The sequence below is a fragment of the Adiantum capillus-veneris genome, chromosome 27 (genome assembly GCF_014529385.1).
Source record: "Adiantum capillus-veneris isolate H3 chromosome 27, ASM1452938v2, whole genome shotgun sequence".
NCBI classification, from domain to species: domain Eukaryota; kingdom Viridiplantae; phylum Streptophyta; class Polypodiopsida; order Polypodiales; family Pteridaceae; genus Adiantum; species Adiantum capillus-veneris.
The window spans coordinates 52,935,780-52,957,948 of NC_140957.1; the positions used below are offsets into that span (position 1 = coordinate 52,935,780).

Consider the following 22,169-nt stretch of genomic DNA (forward strand, 5'->3'; position numbering starts at 1 on the left):
CATAAGAACATGTTGAATCATATAAGCCCACATAGGGTAGTTGCCCCCATCCAACGTGTCCTCAGCAGCAAACATCTTAAACACATCTATGTTGTTGTTGTCAGCCATGGTAAATGCTGCACCTGATGTGAAAACTGCCTGAAAATAGGAGAAACGGAGCAGGAACAACACGTGCTATATAGCACAAACCATAGAAGACTATAAGACACCAGTTATGCAAAAAACGGCACTGACAGAAATTATGCACAAAATGACGAAATAGCCTGTGCAGTACTGCCTGTAGTGGAAACGGAGGCCGAAATGAGCCCAAATCGAAAATCTGAGCAGACCAAGCTCTGCGTGCTTACCTGAAGTATTTGTCGACCTACGAACGCTCACCAAAGCTCACTGAAATCAGAGAAAGTGAGCGGGCCTGAGCAGATTTTGGGTTGAATGTTGTGTTGAAGTGCAATTTTACGTAAAATTAACTAATTTTAGAAAAGATTTTTTTTAATATTTTTGAGCTTTTCATGTAAATTGTGTATTTAGAAACCTTTTTCATATCTTGAACCCATAATTAAGAAGTTTCATGAAATTTTGATATCATATACAAAAGATATGTTTCATTTACTAGAATCTTGATGTCAGCCATTTTTGTGGCTTCAGTCACTTTTGTGGCTCATTTCAAGTCTAGTGTTAACCTTCTCTCTTTTTTAAAATTTGATTGAGTTGAGCGTCCGACCAAAGTGGTTTACTTTAACCGTAAGCCACTCCTTTTAAATTAGGGGGGTGTGAACACCATTGACACGTATAACTTGCAGAGGCGACGACGAGAGAGTGAAGGGGGACTCGTGACGGCTTCTGAGCTTCATCCCAGACAGCATGACTATAACGGGTTTTGATGCTGACCCTGGACGCTCCTTTTTACGCAATAACTGCAAGTATTGGTGGTGGTTGACAAAGAACCTTCTCCTCGGTAGATCCTGATTCTCACGGCTACTCCTCGTCGGCTTCTTGGCGGCTTCCCTTCTAATCTTCAGAGTTCAATTTTGCCTCTAAACTGATATCCGATTTCATAAGCTCCTTCGGGTCTCCTTCTTCATATCACTATGTTCTCCTTTTGAGTGCACTGATGTCAAAAACTTAATCATCATTTCCTTCAATATCTTTGAAAGGTCTTGTTTCTTCGATCCTCGATCTCTTCTTCTACTTCCCCTTCTTCCTCTTTCCTTTAACAATGTTGAATACGTCCCTTCTAAACCTTCTTCAAAACTCTCCAATGTCGAATTGAATTCACCAAATCTCTCAAAGCGCTTCAGAATCACTTTGATCTCGGCTGCTCACCCGCATGTCTTCACAAATCCGTCAGCTTTAGCAATTTATCTCGAATTAAGTATTACACGTACCCGATTATGTTGCCGGTAAACAAAAAATTGTGGAATAAATTGCCGATTAATCTGCCAATTCGTGGATTCTTTCAAATTTTAAAATTATGTGCCGAGTAACGCAAACCAAAGCTCTGATACCACTGTTGGATGGTAGATGGGGAGAACGGTTGCTTCAATTCCCAATCTTGCTTGCTTTGCTTGTCAACCTTTCACCATCTCTTCCAATTTACCAAGCACACACACACACACCTAGACTATGACAAAACACACACACACACACACACACACACACACACACACAAGAGAATAAACTGACAAGGGAAGAGTGTAAGAGAGTGTAAGAAGGGTTGTAAGAGATATAGACATAATCATGGAGTACACCGAGTAACACAATATAGCATAAGAGAGAGGGAAGGAAAAATTTAGAGCATCTACACAAGAAAGGCCTAAAGATTGCACCCCCAAACTCCACCTCACCTCTTGTGGAGTTTGGTATATGGTATTTCATATTATTATTGGTGCCAAAAATTGGAGGCCCCTCTTTACACTTTAGTCCCACTTTAGTTATGAGTGGAACACATTACTTATTGCATGACCCTCTTAGGGTGAGTTCTCACTGTTCTATTTACAAAGCAACCATAGTGGCTTATTGATAAAATATCTAAAACAATGTGCAAAAATCAAACGACCGAAAGGATTATTATTTGCCCACGCCTCCTTGTCAACTCCCAGAGTCCAATCTACAAATCATCATGCATTCAATGTTAGTAAAATCAAATAGACAACACATAATTAACCATTAAGCTAGCTATCCCAATTGCAGTTAACGACATGCAACAAGAGGGTGCCCAATCTCGTAACACCAACTCTCGACCATACTTTTGCATGACACTTTATTAGTTCATACATTGCATTTGCTAGATCTTTTTGCAAAATTTATGCTTGCCTTGATTTTGTTTGTAGCTCATGAAAGGCAAGAATATCTTGGTTTGAACGAGCAAGCATCTTGCTAATAAAGTGAGTGCTCTCATTGAACTTGTATGTTGCGTTATGGTTTCCAAACAACTAAGCTAAGTATTCAACTCTATTTTAGACGTAAAATATTAAGTTCAAGGTGAATCATAAATTTACAAAAGTATTATGAAAATGTCAACCATGCATGACTATTGTAAAAGGTGATAAACTCTTAAAAAAATGCAAGGGTCCTGTTCCCCTTTGAAGGGTGGGGAATACGATTCAACACCCGCCCATGCTTGAGCGAAGTCAGCTTTTGAAGGGCCTTACGTTGCCCATGCTTCTGTGCATCCGCTTTTTACGCAATGCTTGTCACTCAAGTGGGGCAATGTATATTTAAAGTATTATTACTAATTCTAAGTTGAACGACACAATCAAATGTAGAATGAGTTGTTCTGCTTTTCTTCTAGACAAGTGCGTGACCTGCCCTCTCAACGAGTCAACGAGAGTGATACGATGAGCGCACAACGAAGAAATGGCGTATAGAGAGAAGAGTAGTGCTCAAAAAAAACTTTTTGCCCAAAACTTCAAAGACCCACATGCGAGAAATTTCAGAGGTAAATTGATTTTATTTGAAGGTTTTTACACTAAATTGGATCTAAAATTTTGTAGTTTTCTCACCTTCAAAATTAATATTTAGAGGTCAACTCAAGAATTTCTAGGTGGGACTACACTAAACCTAGGTTTTTTTTCAAGCATTGGCTCAGCATAAAATATAGGTACTTCACCATTTGTCCAGACGCTGTTGGCATCTATCAGGGTTTTTGGCAGAAGAACCTGTTTTTAAAGCTTATTTAATCAGTCAACTTAGTATTGCGGTTGGAGCGTTATTCACCAGCCATGGCCACGGTTTATTACACGCTACAGGATGTCTCCGAGCACTCCAGCCCGCAAGATTGCTGGCTCGTTATTGGAGGCAAGGTTAGCTCTCTGTCTACTACCCTGTTCTTGTTCTTGCTTTGTTTGCAAAGAAAAGAGAGAGAGAGAGAGAGAGAGAGAGAGAGAGAGAGAGAGAGAGAGCACATAAAGCCATTCAAGAAATTTGGCCTGATGGGTGGGCAGCCTGCAAGCTTGAGAACATAATTACAGCCGCTCACATATTTGCCTCCGGCCACGCCTCCGGCCACCCTTCTGGGTGAGAATTTGTATGGACATCTCATTATCGAGGGCATTGGGGGCAATCACATGATGAACATGGTCACACGGCCCGGCTCTTTTACCCTAGGGCCTTTGACCTGGAAGGGTGCGCGTTTCAACCAGGTTTCATGTGGGATGTTTGAACACCACCAAAACGTTTCAGGGGTTTTAAGGTTTTGAGGTTTTACCCATGCAGAAACATGTTTCGTGGTCCTCCCAACCTGATCAAGGATTGACATGCATGACAAACATATGTAGAAGTCTTTACGATTTTCTATAGTACCCACCTTTGAGCTGCAGAGTATCCACTTTAGTCTAATGTTTGGAGAATCTCTATGAACTATAGAAATATGCAACACTTAATCATTTTAGCACTTGAAACAAGTGAATTGAACAAGAGGGCGAAGGGAGAGAAGGTGAAGGAATTGGTGAAGCGTATTCCTTTGCACAAGAGAATAGAGAAGTGATGATCTTGAGCTACCACTGTCAGTGCCCCAGTTTGGTATTTTGTTATTGAGAGAGTGTACAACCACACGAGGAGAATTTACAAGTCCTTTTGCCTGTGTGGTATACTATTTACGATCTTGAGGAAAAGCAAAGACAAGAGGTAAGCGAAGGAGCAAATTCTATAGAGAGAGAAAATTCAAAATGTGTGAGCTGATGTAATGTACCTATTACCCATGGGGCTGTTCCACCCCCTTCCTATGGGTCTCCTGTATATTTTTTCTATTTACTTTTACATTTCCACTCTCTTTTAAAAAACATTAAAAAATTCTATAGAGATGTACATTTGCCAAGGTAAGCCTAGCTCCAACTGGATGCTCACAGCTCACACAAGGCTTAAATTTATAGGCAATTGCCCTCTTACTTTATTTGAGAGCTTTTAAATTCTAAAAGCTCGAAAACTCAATTGCTTAAAAAAGCTGACGCTTCCAGCAAGTCAATGCTTTTAGTAAGTGTCGCCATAGTAACGGGCATGAAGAAATAGATTTTCCGTTGCTCACCATTTTGGACCAGGAGAAATGGCATTTCTTAACCTTTTTTTTTGGGGGGGGTTGGGTTAAATTTGCATGTATTATTTTATCCTTAGTTAATTGTCTTTTAGCGTGCGTATCATTCTTATGTTAACGAGTACTTGAGGGTGACTCTTGTGGCTTCTGAAGACACTTATTGTGGCTTGTGGGCAATTTGGGTGGCTTCGTGGATGACTCGGTGTATGTTTAAGTTTTATACTTTTGTACACTATATTATTTTTTAATTGAAGGACATGTTGTTTTTTGACCGTTTCGGCCGAAACTCCGAAACTCTAGAATTTCCATTTCTGTTTCATGTGGTGATTATGACTGTGCCAAAAAGCATTTGGCCCCCAAACTGCCACATCATTAGCACGTAAAATTGACCACTTTTCTCGTTGGAAATTCTACTGCACGGTTTGCCACATCAGCACTTTAGTTTTTTTAACTGGTCTAGCTCAGGGTAGGGTAGGGTAGGGTAGGCTAGGCTAGGCGAGGCTCGGCTCTTCTCTTCCTCTTCCTGTTGAGGTTTAGTATAGGTCATGCCACGTCATGAAGTTGTGACATACTCCTCCTTTAGAGAAAAGTAATCGCCCTTGATTATGCTTGCAAAAGGAAATCCAATATTTAAGCAGACATTGACTTTAGACACACATGCCAATGACCATCCCCTGAAAATAGTATAGTCTCTAAGCATGCATCCACACAAAATCCATCTACACATACTCTATCTAGTCATCTCATCCTTTCCATAACTCTTGATACACCAGAATGATAGTTTTTCTAGTCATCTCATCCTTTTGGAACTCTTGATGCAGCAAGTTTACCATCCATATAGTTATCTCATCTAAGTTGAAACTTTTAATGCACTACAATTTGAAATTTTTAGAGTTAATGCTTCTCAAATGCAATACAAATTACAAATGCACAACTCATAGATGTATTCACTCAAACAAAAATACACGAAGTCCATCCGCTTAGAATGGGTCCATCATACGGCTTCTAGACTCTTATCTGATCATGCAGAGAAACCCGTTAAAACATTGTTGCACTAGGTCCATCTGCTCAAAGCAAGTCTAAAAATGTCCATTTGCTCAGGGTGGCTTTTTTCCTCCACTCATAGCATGTCTTAAACTCCCAAATCTCCATCAAGTCCAAACAAGTCACACAACATTAGACAGATACCAAACATATCCAAACAAGTTAAATCAATAATATCAAACAAGTTCAGAAAATCCCCAAACAAGGCTCGAACAGGTGTTAAAAAAGATCAGACAAGTTGAAACAATTGCACATAGTATTCTCAAACAAGATCAATCAAGTAGTCAATCCATTTAGCACATCTGTGTAGCTCCAACAAGTATAGTCCAAGGCATCTCAGATCCTGGTGCTCATGACCCTAGAGAGAGAGAGAGAGAGAGAGAGAGAGAGAGAGAGAGAGAGAGAGAGAGAGAGAGAGAGAAGAAGAAGAAGAAGAGAATTCTCAACGTCGTGGGAAACTATCCCAAGAGACCTCAAAGATCTATCCGATGAAAATTAAACTCAAGGCTTGTTATTCAAGAGGGAAATGTCATAACCAATCTATTACACTTAGGTGATAGAAAGGTTATACCATTTTCCTCTTTCTATTAACACCCCCACCCCCCCCCCCCCCCCCCCCCCCTTCGAGAAGAAGAGAATTTTTAATGTCGTGGGAAACTATCGCCATAGAGAAGAAGAAGAAGAAGAGAATTTTAATGTCGTAGCAAACTATCCGAAGGGACCTTAACAATCTATGCGATGAGAGAGACAACAACCTAATGTGATTGTCTGCTTCGCGGCGCCCTGCTTCAACACCTCTGCACCCATCTCGTCAGGCCTCCCAAGCATCCCCTGCGTGTGCTGCCTACCTCGCCAGGCCTCAACTTGCCGTCCCCCCCGCTTTGCGTGCAAGAGGGTGTTTGAGGTCCGGACAAAGCGTGCATGCTGCCATAATCCTATAATCCTCAAAGTCATACATAGGCACTCCCAAGCAGCCAGCTCTGTCCCATGAATAGTAGCATTCCTGTCCAAGGGGTCCTCCAACATGTTGAAGTCCCCCCCAATGCACCACTGCTCTGCCATAATCCTATAATCCTCAAAGTCATACATAGGCACTCCCAAGCAGCCAGCTCTGTCCCATGAATAGTAGCATTCCTGTCCAAGGGGTCCTCCAACATGTTGAAGTCCCCCCCAATGCACCACTGCTCTGCATGAGGCAAGGCCTCCACAAGGAGAGACCACAATTCAGCCCGTGCACTCGCCTGGTTGGGCACATAGATGTTCAAGAAGCCGACTAGGCTACCTTGAACCTGCATGGTGACCCGCTAGGCCCTGCCTGGCATCACAATGCCTCTACCCACAATGGCATGTTGCCATGAATCCACAATGTTCATACTTACACCTCCCTGGATGCCACCTTGCCCAAAAACAATTGACCAAAATGTCTCATGGGATCAATGGGAGAAGATTGTGCTGCTACAACAGCCAGACGAGCTATCTTCGAGGTCGGTTTGGATGGGGAATAGTCCGCATCCGCGAGATAATCTAGTTTGCATCTCGTGTCTAACCCATGCCTAAGAGGCCCGTGCAGTCCTCTGAGCCATAGTCTCTGCCTAAGAATCCTCATGAGTATATACATAACAAGGAGAGAGGTGTGCATCTGCAAAGAAGTGAACAAGGATGTGCCTGCACCGCACCCTGTAGCATCTGGCAAGGTCACTGTGAACTTGGCCAACGGCCACAAAATCTGCACCAGATCTATGATCCCGAGCTCCCTTGTGTGGTGGGAGAACTCCAGGGCCCGAGTCTGGAGCCAGCCAAGTGTTGAGTCCAATGTCCAATCCTGCTGGTCTCGCCTGCACAATGGAAAGGAGTAGCCCACTGCCGAGTCTAGAGCATCTGTATCACGTGCCGCACGGAACAGGACATGCACTCAAAAAAGGCTGCCTCTAGGTCAACATGGGGGTGCGGGCGAAAGCGTAGCTGAAAGGGTCCCACCGTCTGCTGATGTCGAAGCTAAAGAGGCCCCTTGGAACAGCCCCAAAGGCCGAAACTAGAAAAGGAGGTGGAAGGAAGGGCTGGCTCAGGAAAAGGGAAGGAGCTGCCAAGGAACGACGGGCAGCAGGAGAGCGCACAAACCTAGCAGCAGGAGGAGGAGAGGAGCAAGGGGGCGGTGGAGGAGAGGGTGCGGAAGGAGGCGGTGGGGGAATTGTCGTGGGGGGTGGAGAGGCGGGCGAGGGGGGGTGAGAGGGGGGAGGAGTAGGGGACGAGGGGGGGTGGCAAGGGTGAGGGGGCTCCTCCTGCTCTGGAGGGAAGGAAGGAGACGGTTTTGTGTCTCTCGTGCTACAGCAGTCTGAAGCGGTTTCCCATGGGAACCCACTCCTGGCGAGGAATAGAGGGGTGGGCACCAGATCGAGGAGCCTGGCCCTATCGACGGCGGCCCCGAACCTGGTGCCACCAACCCTCCTCAGATTGGTGAGATGCCTCTGCTGAGTTAGAGTCTCTGGGGATCTCCGAAGTCTCGGTAGAGGAGACCTTGGAGCTCGAAGAAGGGCCCGCTCGCGGGGCCTGTGATTGTGGAGCTGTTCTGGCGGACAGGCCCGTGCAAGGTGGCTCATCTGTCTGCAAATGAAGCACTGGTTCGGGAGGCCCGGATACTCCACTCTCTGGTTGAGCCATCCACCACTCACTCGAGGCAGCAAAACCTCCTTAGGGACGGTATGTGTGTCTCGAACAAGAACCCTCACAGTGGGTAGTCTTGCAGCCTTGGCCGCTATTGAAGCTGCAGTGCACGGAGTCTCTAGGACTCCCAAACATGGAGCCAATCCAGCTCCGACTGCATGCGGGAGCGTAGAGAGGCGTTCCTTCGACTTTGGTGCCCTGGGCCTTTCTTCACCATGGTCCAGGGTGTGCTCAGATGGCACTACCGTCCACTTGTGTGAATTTTCCCTCCTCCCATCTCCTGATTTAGCCTCATTGTACATATGCTGTTTTTTCATTGGGAGAGTCTCCCCTTATGATTGTTGTAGCCCTCTCTAGTGGAGGTGGTTGATAGCCCTATGGGCAGTTTCATTAACTAATAGAAGAATCTCTTTCTCGGGGGGAAAAAAAATGGAGCCACTCTTCGAGAGCACAAGAAGATACTTCCACCTCAGTCAAGGGAAGCAGACTGGGATAGGCATATCTGCCTCCTCCTTGAGTACATCGGTAGTCGGGTCAATGCTGTGGTGCCACTGGCGGAGAAAGACTTGAGCCGCCCGAATGCTGAGCTGGCTCATTGAAATCACTTTGGCCGCCATCTCTAAAGACTCGACTATTTGATAATATCCTTTCCCAGGAATCTGCACGTCAGTGATCTTGGCCACTTCGGTGAGGAGTCGGGCATGGAGCAGGTCACTAACCTCGCCTCTGCTGGCCGAGTGCCAACAATCTTGCAAATGATCGAGGTGGTTCGAAGCTGTTCCACCTTGGCCATCAAGCTGTTCCACATGCAGCGAGGCGAGGCGCAACAAAGCGAGGATAGGAAGTAATAGGGCATAGCCCGCTGCTGCTGTTCGCCCCTCTCATTGCCTGGTGTGCTGTAGCCTGCAGCAGTCCCCCCCCCCCCGTTGCCCAGCCTGAGTGCTATTCCTGCAGGGCACCCCTCCCGCTGCCTGGTCTGCTGTCGCCTACAGCAGCAGCAGCCCAGCCCCCCCCCCCCTCGCCTTCCGCTTGTGCCCCCTACTCTTTGCAATGGTTCACATCCACTTGTGACGTCTTTATAGGGAGCTTTTAGATTATAAAAGCTTGGAAAGTCAACTGCCTTTTAAAAATTGTTGCTTTCAAAAGTCAACGCTTTTAATAATTATCTCCAAAAAGCATCAGCATCCTAAATTGCCATGCCATCAGCACATAAACTCCACCGCTTTTCACCTAAAAAATTCCACCGCAACTCACAGGCCACCATGTCAGCACTTTAATCCTGTTTAGTGGTCTGGTTGACTGGGCTCTCCTCTTCCTCTTCGGGTTCGGTCAATGCTCGAAATAAACTTTTTTGTAAAACCTTGGAAAACCCGCTGAGGGAAATTTAGAGGTAAATTGACTATATTTGAAGGTTTTCACACTAAATTTATGTAAATTTTGAAGTTTTTCTCGCCTTTATAGGGTAAATTTTAAAATTTGTAGGTGCACATTTACACTAAACCCAGGGTTGTTTTAGCAGTGGGTCCAGTATGGATCATGCCACATCATCAAGTTGTGACAATAGACCTTTGTTAAAGAATAGCATAGTATTTGATTTCAGAAGAAGCTCTGGAAAATTTTTGCAGACCTTCATTAGATTGTCAAGGTGAAGTTTGGCAAATAATGTCAGGTGCAACGGAATTGAAACGGTAAAGATCTAATTTACACTTCCACAAAATCCTTTCCTTCTTTCCTTGCGTCAGTGATTGCTTTGTTCTTCAATGAATATTCCTTTTATGTTCCCTTGAAGAGAGGGGTTGAGAGAAGGCAATAGAGATGTATAGAGGGAGAGAGAAGGAGAGAGCGACACCCGATGGGGTCCCAACCAACCCTCTCAAGGGCCCCCCACGTATTTGCTTTGAATTGCGTAAATGGAATGTATACACAATGCAATACCTCAAGGCAGACTCTACTGACTTGACGACGACAAATCACCGCGGTAACAGGAAGAGGCACCTCCGGGACTGATTTGATGCACCTTGGATCCTTCTCGATCTGGGAAGTGCGGATAACCACCACGGGCTGATTTGCACTCCCGATTGAGAAGTATGATGGGCTGAAAACACAAATCTCGACGAGGTCGCAGCGATAGAGCCATAGTCACAAGGGACGCATTCCGGGACGGGGGAACGGGGGACAGGGCTGAAATGGATTTTTAGTGTAAAAAAGAGAGCGGGACGGCAAGTGGGGACGGAAAAGTGGGGATGGGAAGCCAGAAAAAGGGCATCCCCTGTTACTATGGATAGAGCACTCAATTTCGGCAAGAGAATTGCCGAGGGGAGGGCTCAATTTACTGCCAAAGTACTGGACCGCATCCGTCAATGGGAACCGTTGCGGATCTCTTGCTGCACACCCGGCGAGGGATGGGCTGAAAACTAAAAAACGCAGGGCTGATCTGTTGCTGCTGCAGCGCTTGGGCTGGAAAGCAAAACGCTGGCTGGTATGGCTGAGAATTGCCGGCGATGGGGCTGAATTCTGGAAACGTTGGCTGATCTCTGCAAAAATGCCTGCTGAGAAAACTTTGGCTGTCCTTTGCTAAAACGCTGGCTGAACTGGGCGTTTCCTCCTTCTTACTCCAAGTGCTAGCAGATGGTTCCCTTTATAGGTGGAAAATGGGCCTTAAGTAATTATTAAGGCCTAGGTAGGGCAATTGTCCACTAGGATTTCCAACAAAAAAATCATAAAAATGATTTCTTATGGGTGCAACTGTCGCACATCTGCCCACCCGGGAATTCGATCGACGCGGGGAATGGCTCGTTGGATTCCTCTAAACTAGAACTACATGCTCGTCATGCCAAATGCCCACCGTAGTGTAATAACATCTGTCAAAACGCGTATACAAACCATTTACGCAAGAGGGTTCCAAAACTAGAAAACCTAAATTAATGGATTTGTCCAGACATGCAAGTCCTACGAACAGGCTCACAAATTTGCCGGTACTAATCCTCCTAGGATTCTAGACATCCCTATCTAGGAAGAAGGGGGGTGAGGTATGGGTACCGATCTTCATGGCCTCCTTGTATGAGGCTAGCAAATCCGGGTAATTGGTGAAGAATTCCTCGTCCTTCCACGCCGCTTCATGTGTCCCTCGATTCTTGAATTTGAGGAAATATTGTTGTGCTTGCTTCTTCGTTCTGTGCTTGAATCGATGCAAAAGGATCTGCTCCAGCTCCATCACCTCGGCTTCATCAACAATTTCCGGTTGGTCCTCGTCAGGAACGCTCCTTGGAGGATCACCCTGAAACAATTTAAGCCAAGAAACATGGAAAACATTATGCATTGTCCAAGAAGATGGCAAACGTAATTGCATGGAAACATCATTTGCCATTTTGACGATTGGAAACGGACCATACATACGAAAAGAGAGTTTAGGACACCTCTTACCAACTTGCTTGAGACGTTGCTTCATGATCCGTAAATACACCCAATCACCTTCTTTAAATGAGACATTCTATCGATGCTTATTAGCATGCCTAGAATAGGACTCTTGAGCTTTGCTAAGCCGAAGCTTAACACTCTCGAGTACCTCCGTGTAGGTTTGACTAACATGACGACGATTAAAAAGGTCGGCCAAATGCAACCTCATATGGAGTGCGACCAATAGCACTAGAAAAAGAATCATTGAGGACAGCCTGAACTAATGGCAAATTTTGCTCCCACTTAGATTGCTTATCATGCACATACGATTTGAGAACATCAAATGCCAATTGATTGTAAATTTCAGTTTGTCCATCAGACTGTGGATGAAATACAAACAAAAATTCAACTTAGTGCCAAAATTTTCAAACGAAGCACGCCAAAAATGGGATGTGAACTTAGTATCACGATCCGACACGATAGACTTGGGTAGACCACACAATGGATACCAATGCTTGATGAACAACCGTGCAACATCTTATGCAGTAACATTAGACTTGCAAGGGATTAACATGCAAAATTTGCTAAACCGATCAACAATGGTTAGACATTGCGTGTTCCGTGCAGACGTGGAAGGAGGCAAATTAGTTATGAAGTCCATACTTATGTCCTCAAATGGTCCGTCAGGGATGGGCAACGGCATGAGTAGCCCTTGTTGCTTACCATGAGGGACTTTAACCTTTTGACACACAACACACTTAGTAACATAATCATACACATCCTTACGCATCTTTGGCCAATAGACAAATCGTTCAACCTTTTCTAATGTAGCATTAATACCCCCATGCCCACCTGTCAAAGCATCATGTGCGTCGTGCAAAATTGGTGCTCGGTGAGAAGACAACACACACAAGCGGTTTCTGAAGAAAAGCCACCCATCACGAATGAGATAATTGCATGGACCTTGTGCATTCAATGCTTTTAACCAATGCTTTTCAAACTCAGAACCCATGTAATTGTCTTTTAGATCATCAAAGCTAACACCTTAAATAGAAAGAAAAGAATGAGATTCGAGAGAGAGAACTTGATCTTTCCTACTGAGTGCATCTGCAACAGGGTTAGCTTTTCCAGGGACATACTCAATTATACCACCAAACTGTTCAAAACACTGAGACCATCGTGCTTGCCTATCACTCCAATGTGTACCAGGCATAGATTAAAGCCACTTAAGTGCCTAGTGATCTGTGCGAACAACAAATTCACACCCATAAATGAAATGCTTCCAATGCTTTAATGCATGAATGACAGAGAGAAGTTCCTTATCATAAACAAAATAATTTTTCTTAGCACTACTGAGTTTACGAGAGAGAAATGCCACTGGATGGTTGATTTGCTGTAACATTGTGCCAAGGGCAATGTTACTAGCGTCAGTCCACACCTCAAAAGGCTCATCCTAAGAGGCGAGAGCGAGGCATGGCGCCTCGGTGACTGCTACTTTGAGCACTTCAAAAGCACTCGTAGCAGCATCGATCATGACAACGCGTTGACTGCGTGTCTTGACACCCTTTAACAAGTCAAGTAATGGTGCGGTAATATGTGCAATGCTTGATGTGAGATTTGTATGCTTGACACAAACCCAAAAATGAGCGAACATCATATGCTGTCTCAAGCATAGGCCACTCTCTTACCTCACTTACCTTCGCGGGATCAAGTCGAATGTCCTCGGGAGAGATAATGTAGCCCGAATAGCACACAGTAGTCAAAAAAATTCCGACTTCTTTGCTGCAATATAAAGACGCTGAGCATCCAAGCGGGCTAAAACTTTCTCCACATCAATAGCATGTTGCTCCCAAGAAGAGGAGAAAATGAGAATGTCATCCAAAAAGATAAACACAAACTTATCGACCAAATTGATGAAGATACGCATGATCATGCGATTAAACGTACCCGGTGCGCCCGTTAGACCAAACGGCAACAATGAACTCGTAGTGCCCGCGTTCGGTCCGAAAGACAGTCTTGTAGATGTCTCGCTTTGCGATTCTTACCTGGTGGTAGCTACTCTTCAAATCGATTTTTGAAAACACCACTGCCCTATTGAGACGCTCCGAAACGACTCGATGCGAGGCATAGGAAATTTGTTCTCGACCGTCATCTTTTTGAGGGCCCTGTAATCCACACATAACCGCGATGAGCCATCTTTCTTACGAACAAAAAGAATAGGAACAGCAAAAGGACTTACATTGTGACGTATAAAAACCCTATCCAACAACTCACCTAGTTGGCGCTCTAGCTCCTCTTCATTAGCCTTGTTCATACAATATGGAAACTTACTTACAGGTTGTGCTCCGTCCACTAGGTCGATGACATGATCCTCAGGTCGCTCGAGAGGGAGTGTAGGGGGGTGATCATCCTGGAGAAATAATGCTCAAACTTTTCAAATAACTCACCATACTTGTCAGGAATACCCAAGTTCCTAGATGTGGGGTTGACATAGATGACCGCCGCTTGGGGCTCCATGACGTAGCTCAGAAAATCCTTGCACCGGGATGGTGGGGATCGGATTAGTCTGAAGATGTGCACGTTTCACAAGAGATTCACTTATGACATCGTGATAACTTCTAGAGTCAAACAACACAATGACCCATTAACATGTCCATAACATTTTATGAGTTCATCCTCTTCGAAAGTCCCCTTTTGCTTCTTAATATAGGAGCAGCAAAAGGACTTACACTGGGACGTATAAAACCCCTATCCAACAACTCACCTAGTTGGCGCTCTAGCTCCTCTTCATTAGCCTTGTTCATACGATATGGAAACTTACTTACAGGTTGTGCTCCGTCCACTAGGTCGATGACACGATCCTTAGGTCGCTCGAGAGGGAGTGTAGGGGGATGATCATCCTGGAGAAATAATGCTCAAACTTTTCAAATAACTCACCATACCTGTCAGGAATACCCAAGTTCTTGGATGTGGGGTTGACATAGATGACCGCCGCTTGGGCTCCTCGACGTAGCTCAGAAAATCCTTGCACCGGGATGGTGGGGATCGGATTAGTCTGAAGACGTCCACGTTTCACAAGAGATTCACTTATGACATCGTGATAACTTCTAGAATCAAACAACACAATGACCCTTTGACCATTAACATGTCCATAACATTTTATGAGTTCATCCTCTTCGAAAGTCTCCTTTTTGCTTAGGCTGAGGGGTAGAGTTAGAAGTGGACGCAGTAGAGTTTTCCTTTTTAGACTCTTTCTTAGGACACTCCTTTTTCATGTGACCTACGACTGAACAATGGAAACACCGACGTTCTTTTGCATACAATGCTTGTTCCTCTCTACTTAATGAAGCACCTAAAACTCCTTGGGCAATCTTTTCATCAGGTGTGAGTCGAGGCTTATCAGATTTTCCTTTACCCTTATCCTTAGATTTATCGCTCTTAGATGGAGATTGAGAGGTAGAAGTAGATTGAGAAGAATTTGGAGAGTTCTTTTTATTGTTGCCATTCCCATTAGAATTCTTGTTTTCCTTAGACGAGTCTTGAGAGACAGAATTACCATTACTTGAGGCTGTTTTAAGCTTACCCTTGTTGTGCTTCATCTCTTGGAGTTGAGCCAAGCGTATCGCTTCTTGCGCTGTCTTTGGATCACCGGCCTCCCCATCAAACTCGATGGAGTGGTCCAATCCAAAGAGAAAAGCCTCTAACCTCTCATCATCCAATTTCCGCAATTGTCCACCTAGCTATGACACACGGTTAGCATACGACATCACCGGTTTACCTTGTTGAGACAAAGCCCGAAAATCCTCCTTCAAACGCTTCAAGTACTGTGGAGGGAGGAAGTGAGTCTTGAGATCCTTTGCGAACTCCTCCCAACTAAGCTCAAGAGGAAGAACGAGGTAGGACTCGGCATGGGCAGCCATATGGGCCGCCTCTTACTTCTCCATCCATTCATCCTTCCAAGTGATGGCATCACCCGTGAGATGCATGGAAGCCAAGAGAACCTTGTTATTTTTAGACTTTGTAACAACCGCAAAATAGGATGTAAATTGATGCAATCACGAGTAAATGACAATAGCATCCATCTTATCGTCAATACTTACTGAACGTGATCTTCTCAGGAATTGGATCGTTGGTCGTCCGTGTAGCAATGGTTGCCTCTGCGATGGTCTTGGCAAGCTTTTCATAATCGGGCTCCGAAGATGGTGGATCGGGTCGCATCGCCAAGGTGGTGATGAGATCACACATGGAATCCCTTTCTAGCCTACGAGCCTCGGCTTCGACCGCCAATCGACACTCCTCTCTCTCTCTGCCGCTTCCGCATGCTCGAATCTGCCTCCTCCGCTTCCAAACGCTCTTGTCGTCGAGCTTCGTCTTGCCGCATCATCATCTCTATCATCATGCGCATCATAGCATCCATGGGATTTGGTGGCAAACGAGGAGGGGTGAGGGGAGGGCTAGGAGGATCCATAGGTGGCACTTGCTCGCCTTCTTGATTGGTGGAGGTATTCATATCGCTATGAGTCTTGACCATGCAAGGACTTCCCCTCTTGGTTCAAGGAAGGTTGCAGGCTAATCTTCGGAAGACTATCTACCCCCTTGTCAATGCACCTCGCATGCAACACCCGGTATACAATTGGTTGCTATTTTCTAACGCTCAAGGCGCACGGCACTACGTGCAATGGCAGGCGTGCTGTTCCAAGAGTGGGAGGAGTATACACCGAAGGGCCGCCAACACAACCAAAAACACAAGAGAAAAAACCTTTTCGGCGATTAGCGGATTAGTGCAAAATCTTCAAAGCTCTGATACCAATGTCAGGTGCAGCGGAATTGAAATGGTAAAGATCTAATTTTACACTTCCACAAAATCTTTTTCTTCTTTCCTTGTGTTAGTGAATGCTTTGTGCTTCAATGAATGTTCCTTTTATCTTCCCCTGAAGAGAGGGGTTGAGAGAATGCAATAGATATGTGTAGAGGGAGAGGGAAGGAGAGAGAAGAAGAGAGCGACACCCGATGGGGTCCCAACCAACCCTCTTAAGGGTCCCCCACATCGTTACCGATGTGGTATTTGCTTTAGATTGCGTAAATGGAACATATAAACAATGCAATACCTCAAGGCAGACTCTACTGACTTGACGACGACAAATCACCGTGGTAACTCCTCGGGAAGAGGCACCTCCGGGTCTGATTTGATGCACCTTGGATCCTTCTCGATCTGGGAATTGTGGATACCCACCACGGGCTGATTTGCACTCCCGATGTGAGAAGTATGATGGGCTGAAAACGCAGATCTCGACGAGGTCGACGATGGACAGCGATGGAGCACTCAATTTCGGCGAGAGAATTGCCGAGGGGAGGGCTCAATTTACTGCCGAAGTACTGGACCGCATCCGTCAATGGGAACCGCTACGGATCTCTTGCACACCCGGCGAGGGATGGGCTGAAAACTGAAAAACGCAGGGCTGATCTGCTGCTGCTGCAGCGCTTGGGCTGGAAACCAAAACGCTGGCTAGTACGGCTGAGAATTGCCGGCGGTGGGGCTGAATTCTGGAAACGCTGGCTGCTGGCTGATCTCTGCAAAAACTCTGGATGCTCCTGCTGAGAAAACGCTGGCTGTCCTTTGCTAAAATGCTGGCTGAATTGGGCGCTTCCTCCTCCTTGCTCCAAGTGCTGGCAGATAGTTCCCTTTATAGGTGGGGAATGGGCCTTAAAGTAATTATTAAGGCCTAGGTAGGGCAACTGTCCACCAAGATTTACAAAAAATAGGTCCAGGGGGTCCAAATCTGGGTGCAACTGTCGCCGCACATCCGCCCACCCGGGAATCCGATCGACGTGGGGAATGGCTCATTGGATTCCTCTAACCTAGAACTAATTGCTCGTCATGCCAAATGCCCACCGTAGTGTAATAACATCTGTCAAAACTTGTATACAAACCATTTATGCAAGAGGGTTCCAAAACTGGAAACCCTAATCTAATGGATTTGTCCGTACATGCAGGTCCTACGAACAGGCTTACAAAATTGCCGGTACTGATCCTCCTAGGATTCTAGACATCCCTATCTAGAAAGAAGGGGAAAACTGGCTCTGGAAGTTGATGAAGTACGTCCACGTGGCACACAGAGCCATGTGCATGTGGCAAGTAATATTTGATTCATCCAAGTTTTTCCATTTGACCAAAATTCTGTAGTGATCTTATTTGACGAACATCCAAAATCTCTTCAGAAGTGAGAATGAGGTGTTCATCTTCAAGCTCTAGAACCTAATTGACAACCTCTTGTACACCAGGAACATATTTCTTCAACAAGGAAACATGAAACTCGGCTGAATTTTACCCATGAGGGGGGTAACTCCCCTATATAATTGAGCGAATACTTCAAAATTTTGAAAGCCCCATAAAATCTCGAATAAAGTCTGGGAAATATTGACTGCACTGTCTTATAGGCTATAGCGATGAGAGGCTACAAAGAAGAGAAGTAGGCTACATTGCTTTTGCATCCAAAGCTCTAGCCACTAAATCCCATGCCATGACTATGTTCTTGACCGCAACAATCTGGCATATGCTAGAGTGAAAATCTGCATCTTCTGTCAAGTGTGTCCTCGGCGGTCAATATGGGTATCACATTTACAGCTTGCCTTGGACTCCTTGTCCAAAGAAGGATGTGTTCGAATTGACTGCACTGTCTTATAGGCTATAGCGATGAGAGGCTACAAAGAAGAGAAGTAGGCTACATTGCTTTTGCATCCAAAGCTCTAGCCACTAAATCCCATGCCATGACTATGTTCTTGACCGCAACAATCTGGCATATGCTAGAGTGAAAATCTGCATCTTCTGTCAAGTGTGTCCTCGGCGGTCAATATGGGTATCACATTTACAGCTTGCCTTGGACTCCTTGTCCAAAGAAGGATGTGTTCGAATTGACTGCACTGTCTTATAGGCTATAGCGATGAGAGGCTACAAAGAAGAGAAGTGGGCTACATTGCTTTTGCATCCAAAGCTCTAGCCACTAAATCCCATGCCATGACTATGTTCTTGACCGCAACAATCTGGCATATGCTAGAGTGAAAATCTGCATCTTCTGTCAAGTGTGTCCTCGGCGGTCAATATGGGTATCACATTTACAGCTTGCCTTGGACTCCTTGTCCAAAGAAGGATGTGTTCGAATTCTTTGACACATTGAAGACGTGTCATAGGAAAGACTGCATCTTTTCAGCTTTGAGTGAAGGTATTGACAGATTGTCTTCTGTTGTGAGGATTAAAGGTTTTATCACCAATCTTTCTTGTTTATCAATCTTTCTTGTCAATCAGTGACCACAAGTTGAAAGTCTGCTACCAAAGGTTCTACAAATTGCCGAGGGTTGTTACAGATTGAGTAGTCCGATTCGAAGGTTCTTCCATCTCCATAGAAATTGCATGGGGATAGTTTATATCTCCAAGCATTTAGACACAGTGACTAAAGTCATCTCATAAGAAGTTGAGAATTTTTTTTCTTTAAAGTAGGAACTTGAGTCTTCAAAGTTGAAGAAGAGTCATCTTCCACCACAGCAACGTGTACCTAGTTAGAGACCAAGGCTATTTTCTTCAAGGGCGGTGATAAGGCTATCTCATCTTCTTGCCCCACCGCTGGAAAAGGCGTTGTGGACATTGGATTCATCACACAAGAACCAAAATCTTGAGAATTTCAACCTACATAGGGGGTTATTAAGGCCTCCAGAGTAGACTGGGAGGGCAAGGCAACCTTTGTCTTTGACGACCAAAGGGACGCCACCCTACCCCCAAGGCAGAAAGAAAAAAACAAAACAGAAAGGCAAGCATGCAACCAAGAAGGAAAAGCGGCAAAACAGGTTGAAACCTTGACCTTTAATCAGGTTGTGCAGCTTGCACAGCCAGCCAAGGACAGAAAGCCAGCCTGAAAGAAAGCGAAAACATAGCAAAAATGAGGATCCAGGTAGCATCCAAGAATACACCCAAGCAACTGTACACTGGCGCAGGACACCACAAGGAGGGCACCAAGCTCTCAGTGCATGCGTGCACACACAGAGGAAGCCACGCTCCAGCCCCAAAACAGCCCTCACCTATCAAACTCCTGGTAGAAACATGATAATATATGGAGGTGGATCTGGGGGTGATAAAACCCTAATTTTCTTGCTTTTGCACAGTTATTTTTTCTGGTGCCAGTTGTAGCTTTAATTCTCTCTTTTGTCATTTGTAATCTGCGGGGTCTTTGCTAGGTTTATGATGTGACAAGGTTCTTGGAAGAGCACCCTGGAGGTGATGATGTACTGCTGTCAGCTACAGGTATGCGGCTTTCTAAAAACCCAATCAATGGAAGAGTGAAACTCTTGGGGATTTCTGAAGTGTCTCCATCGATGTTCAATGTTACTTATCTTTTAATTCATGATGGTTACCTTGTGCCAATTTTTCCTATTTAATGCTTCTTTTAGTGTAGGCTTCATCATGGCTGTGTCTGCCCTGCATCTCTTGAGTTATGACACAAATTCAGTATGCAGATCTTTGTATTGGTGTATGCTCATGTGTGTATGTGGTGTGGCTGTGGGGGAGCATATATTGGTACCTAGCTCTACATCCACTATTGGTGTATGCTCATATGTGTGTGTGTGTGGTGTGGCTGTGTGGAGGCATATATTGGTACCTAGTTCTACATCCACTATTGGGCTCTGACGGCGTTAGTGGGGATATTGTAGTATTTAGTCAATACTATGCATGATGGAGCTGTCTTGTGGATGGCTATCATGAGTCTATACTTAGCACTTTAAAGGTGAATCTGGGCTTATCCTGGACTCATCTAGGTATATATTATATAAGACTCTTCAATTTGCAGGAAAGGACGCTACTGATGATTTTGAGGATGTCGGTCATAGCAATACAGCCAGGGAAATGTTGGAAAGCTACTACGTTGGAGATATCGATAGCTCATCGATTCCAGAGAAAGCAATCCCTCCACCAAGTAAACAATCTGCATATAGCACTGACAAGAGCCCTCCCTTTTTGGTAAAAATCATGCAGTTGGCAGTACCCCTTGCAATCTCGGGTCTTGCCATTTCTGTCTGGTATTATACAAAATCCACTACATAGGTGCCCTTGGGATTCATTCTCTAAACATTCTTGCCTTTCATTTCTTGCATATTGCAAGATGTTTTTCTGTGTAATTTTTGATGCTCTAGATCTCTTTTGGGTGGTCAATTCTCTCTTTGGGCTGTGGGTTTCTAGCTTGGAGTGTGTGTACATGGCTCAGTCGCATCCCAATCTCTAAGGCAAATGTAGGGTTAAGGCTCTTACTATAACTCTGCCTTAAATAGGTCTTATGCAGACAGTTGAAGAATTCACCATACCCTAAAAGGCAATATTGTGTGCATCCTGCGATGAATGGACACATCTTTTAACAATGTTCGCAACTACGCTCTTAATCACACAAAAAGCCACATATCGCATCTAGATCACGGAAAGTGACGAATGCACCACAAAAAACACAGCTACACTAACAAAGAGATATTTTTCATGAATCTCAACAAATTGTTGATCCCAGTTTCTTGGGTCTTAACAAATTATATATCCCAATATTGTGGTTGCATGTTGATAGTCGGAATATGTTTTGTTGATAGACATTTGTTCAAAACTGTTTTGGCTTGACAGTAAAGGAGTGTGCATTCATAGACATGCAAAATCGCACGAAGTAGCGTAAGAGTTGCGAGAAAGATAGACACATGATAAGTTGAATACCATACAGATAAGACAATGTTCTAGTATCAGATTAGTCCCAAGATGGCTCCTTGATGTTTTAGAGGACAACCATACAAAAGATGGCACATGACAAAGATACAAATTTAGACAATTGTTGAAGGCCCTATTGGTTTTCCAAGCTTTTTCCTTCCATTTCTTAATTTTGTTCTGGGAAATAATGGTCACAAAGGTCTTTTGGAATTTACTGATGGCTTGTAATGCATGCTACATAATGAGCTGTTTCTTGTTAGAATACTATACTGATAGCACTAATGTATTCAGTTTCTTAGAAACCACGTAGTAAGTCTTCAGCTCTTCTTTGGAAAAATGTAGCCTTTTGACAATATGTATAACTTGTCTCAATAAGCCTATGGAAGCAGAAAATTTTCCTCGGGCTTGTTGTAATCCTAGCAGAAAGCTCTAAATGATTTCCCTTGATTAAAACTTTTGGATGCATTCTAAAGAATACAAGAGAATCTAGCTGAACATCTTGCACCTCAAATGTGCTTTTCTAATAAAAGCTTTGGACTCGATGCTTTACTCTTATAAAAGAAAGGTTTCTTTTCCTCCACAAAGAAAATATGGCACTTCTTCAAAAGTGGCATAAGGGTTCAATAAGAAAAATAGGAATCACATTCTAGTAATATGATGTATACTCTTTGCTAAACATGTTATTTTCGCCAGGTTTCATTGACTGAGCAGGTAGTATACGTTGATTGCTTTCTACCGTCAATATTTGCATTCTTGCTGAGAATATCTTGCTGATTACTGCTTAATTATGTCACTGTACAAATGTCCCAATTA

The 22,169-nt window shown here is 44.4% G+C and overlaps 1 protein-coding gene across 1 annotated transcript; it reads left to right on the plus strand.

The window, feature by feature from the left end:
- Positions 1-3,107: 3,107 nt before the first annotated feature.
- Positions 3,108-20,828, plus strand: LOC147421989 (cytochrome b5-like). Its single transcript, XM_086503242.1, has 3 exons — positions 3,108-3,302; positions 19,856-19,922; positions 20,467-20,828. The coding sequence occupies exons 1-3, from the start codon at positions 3,222-3,224 to the stop codon at positions 20,718-20,720; spliced, it is 402 nt and encodes a 133-aa protein (XP_086359368.1). The 5' UTR covers positions 3,108-3,221; the 3' UTR covers positions 20,721-20,828.
- Positions 20,829-22,169: the final 1,341 nt, after the last annotated feature.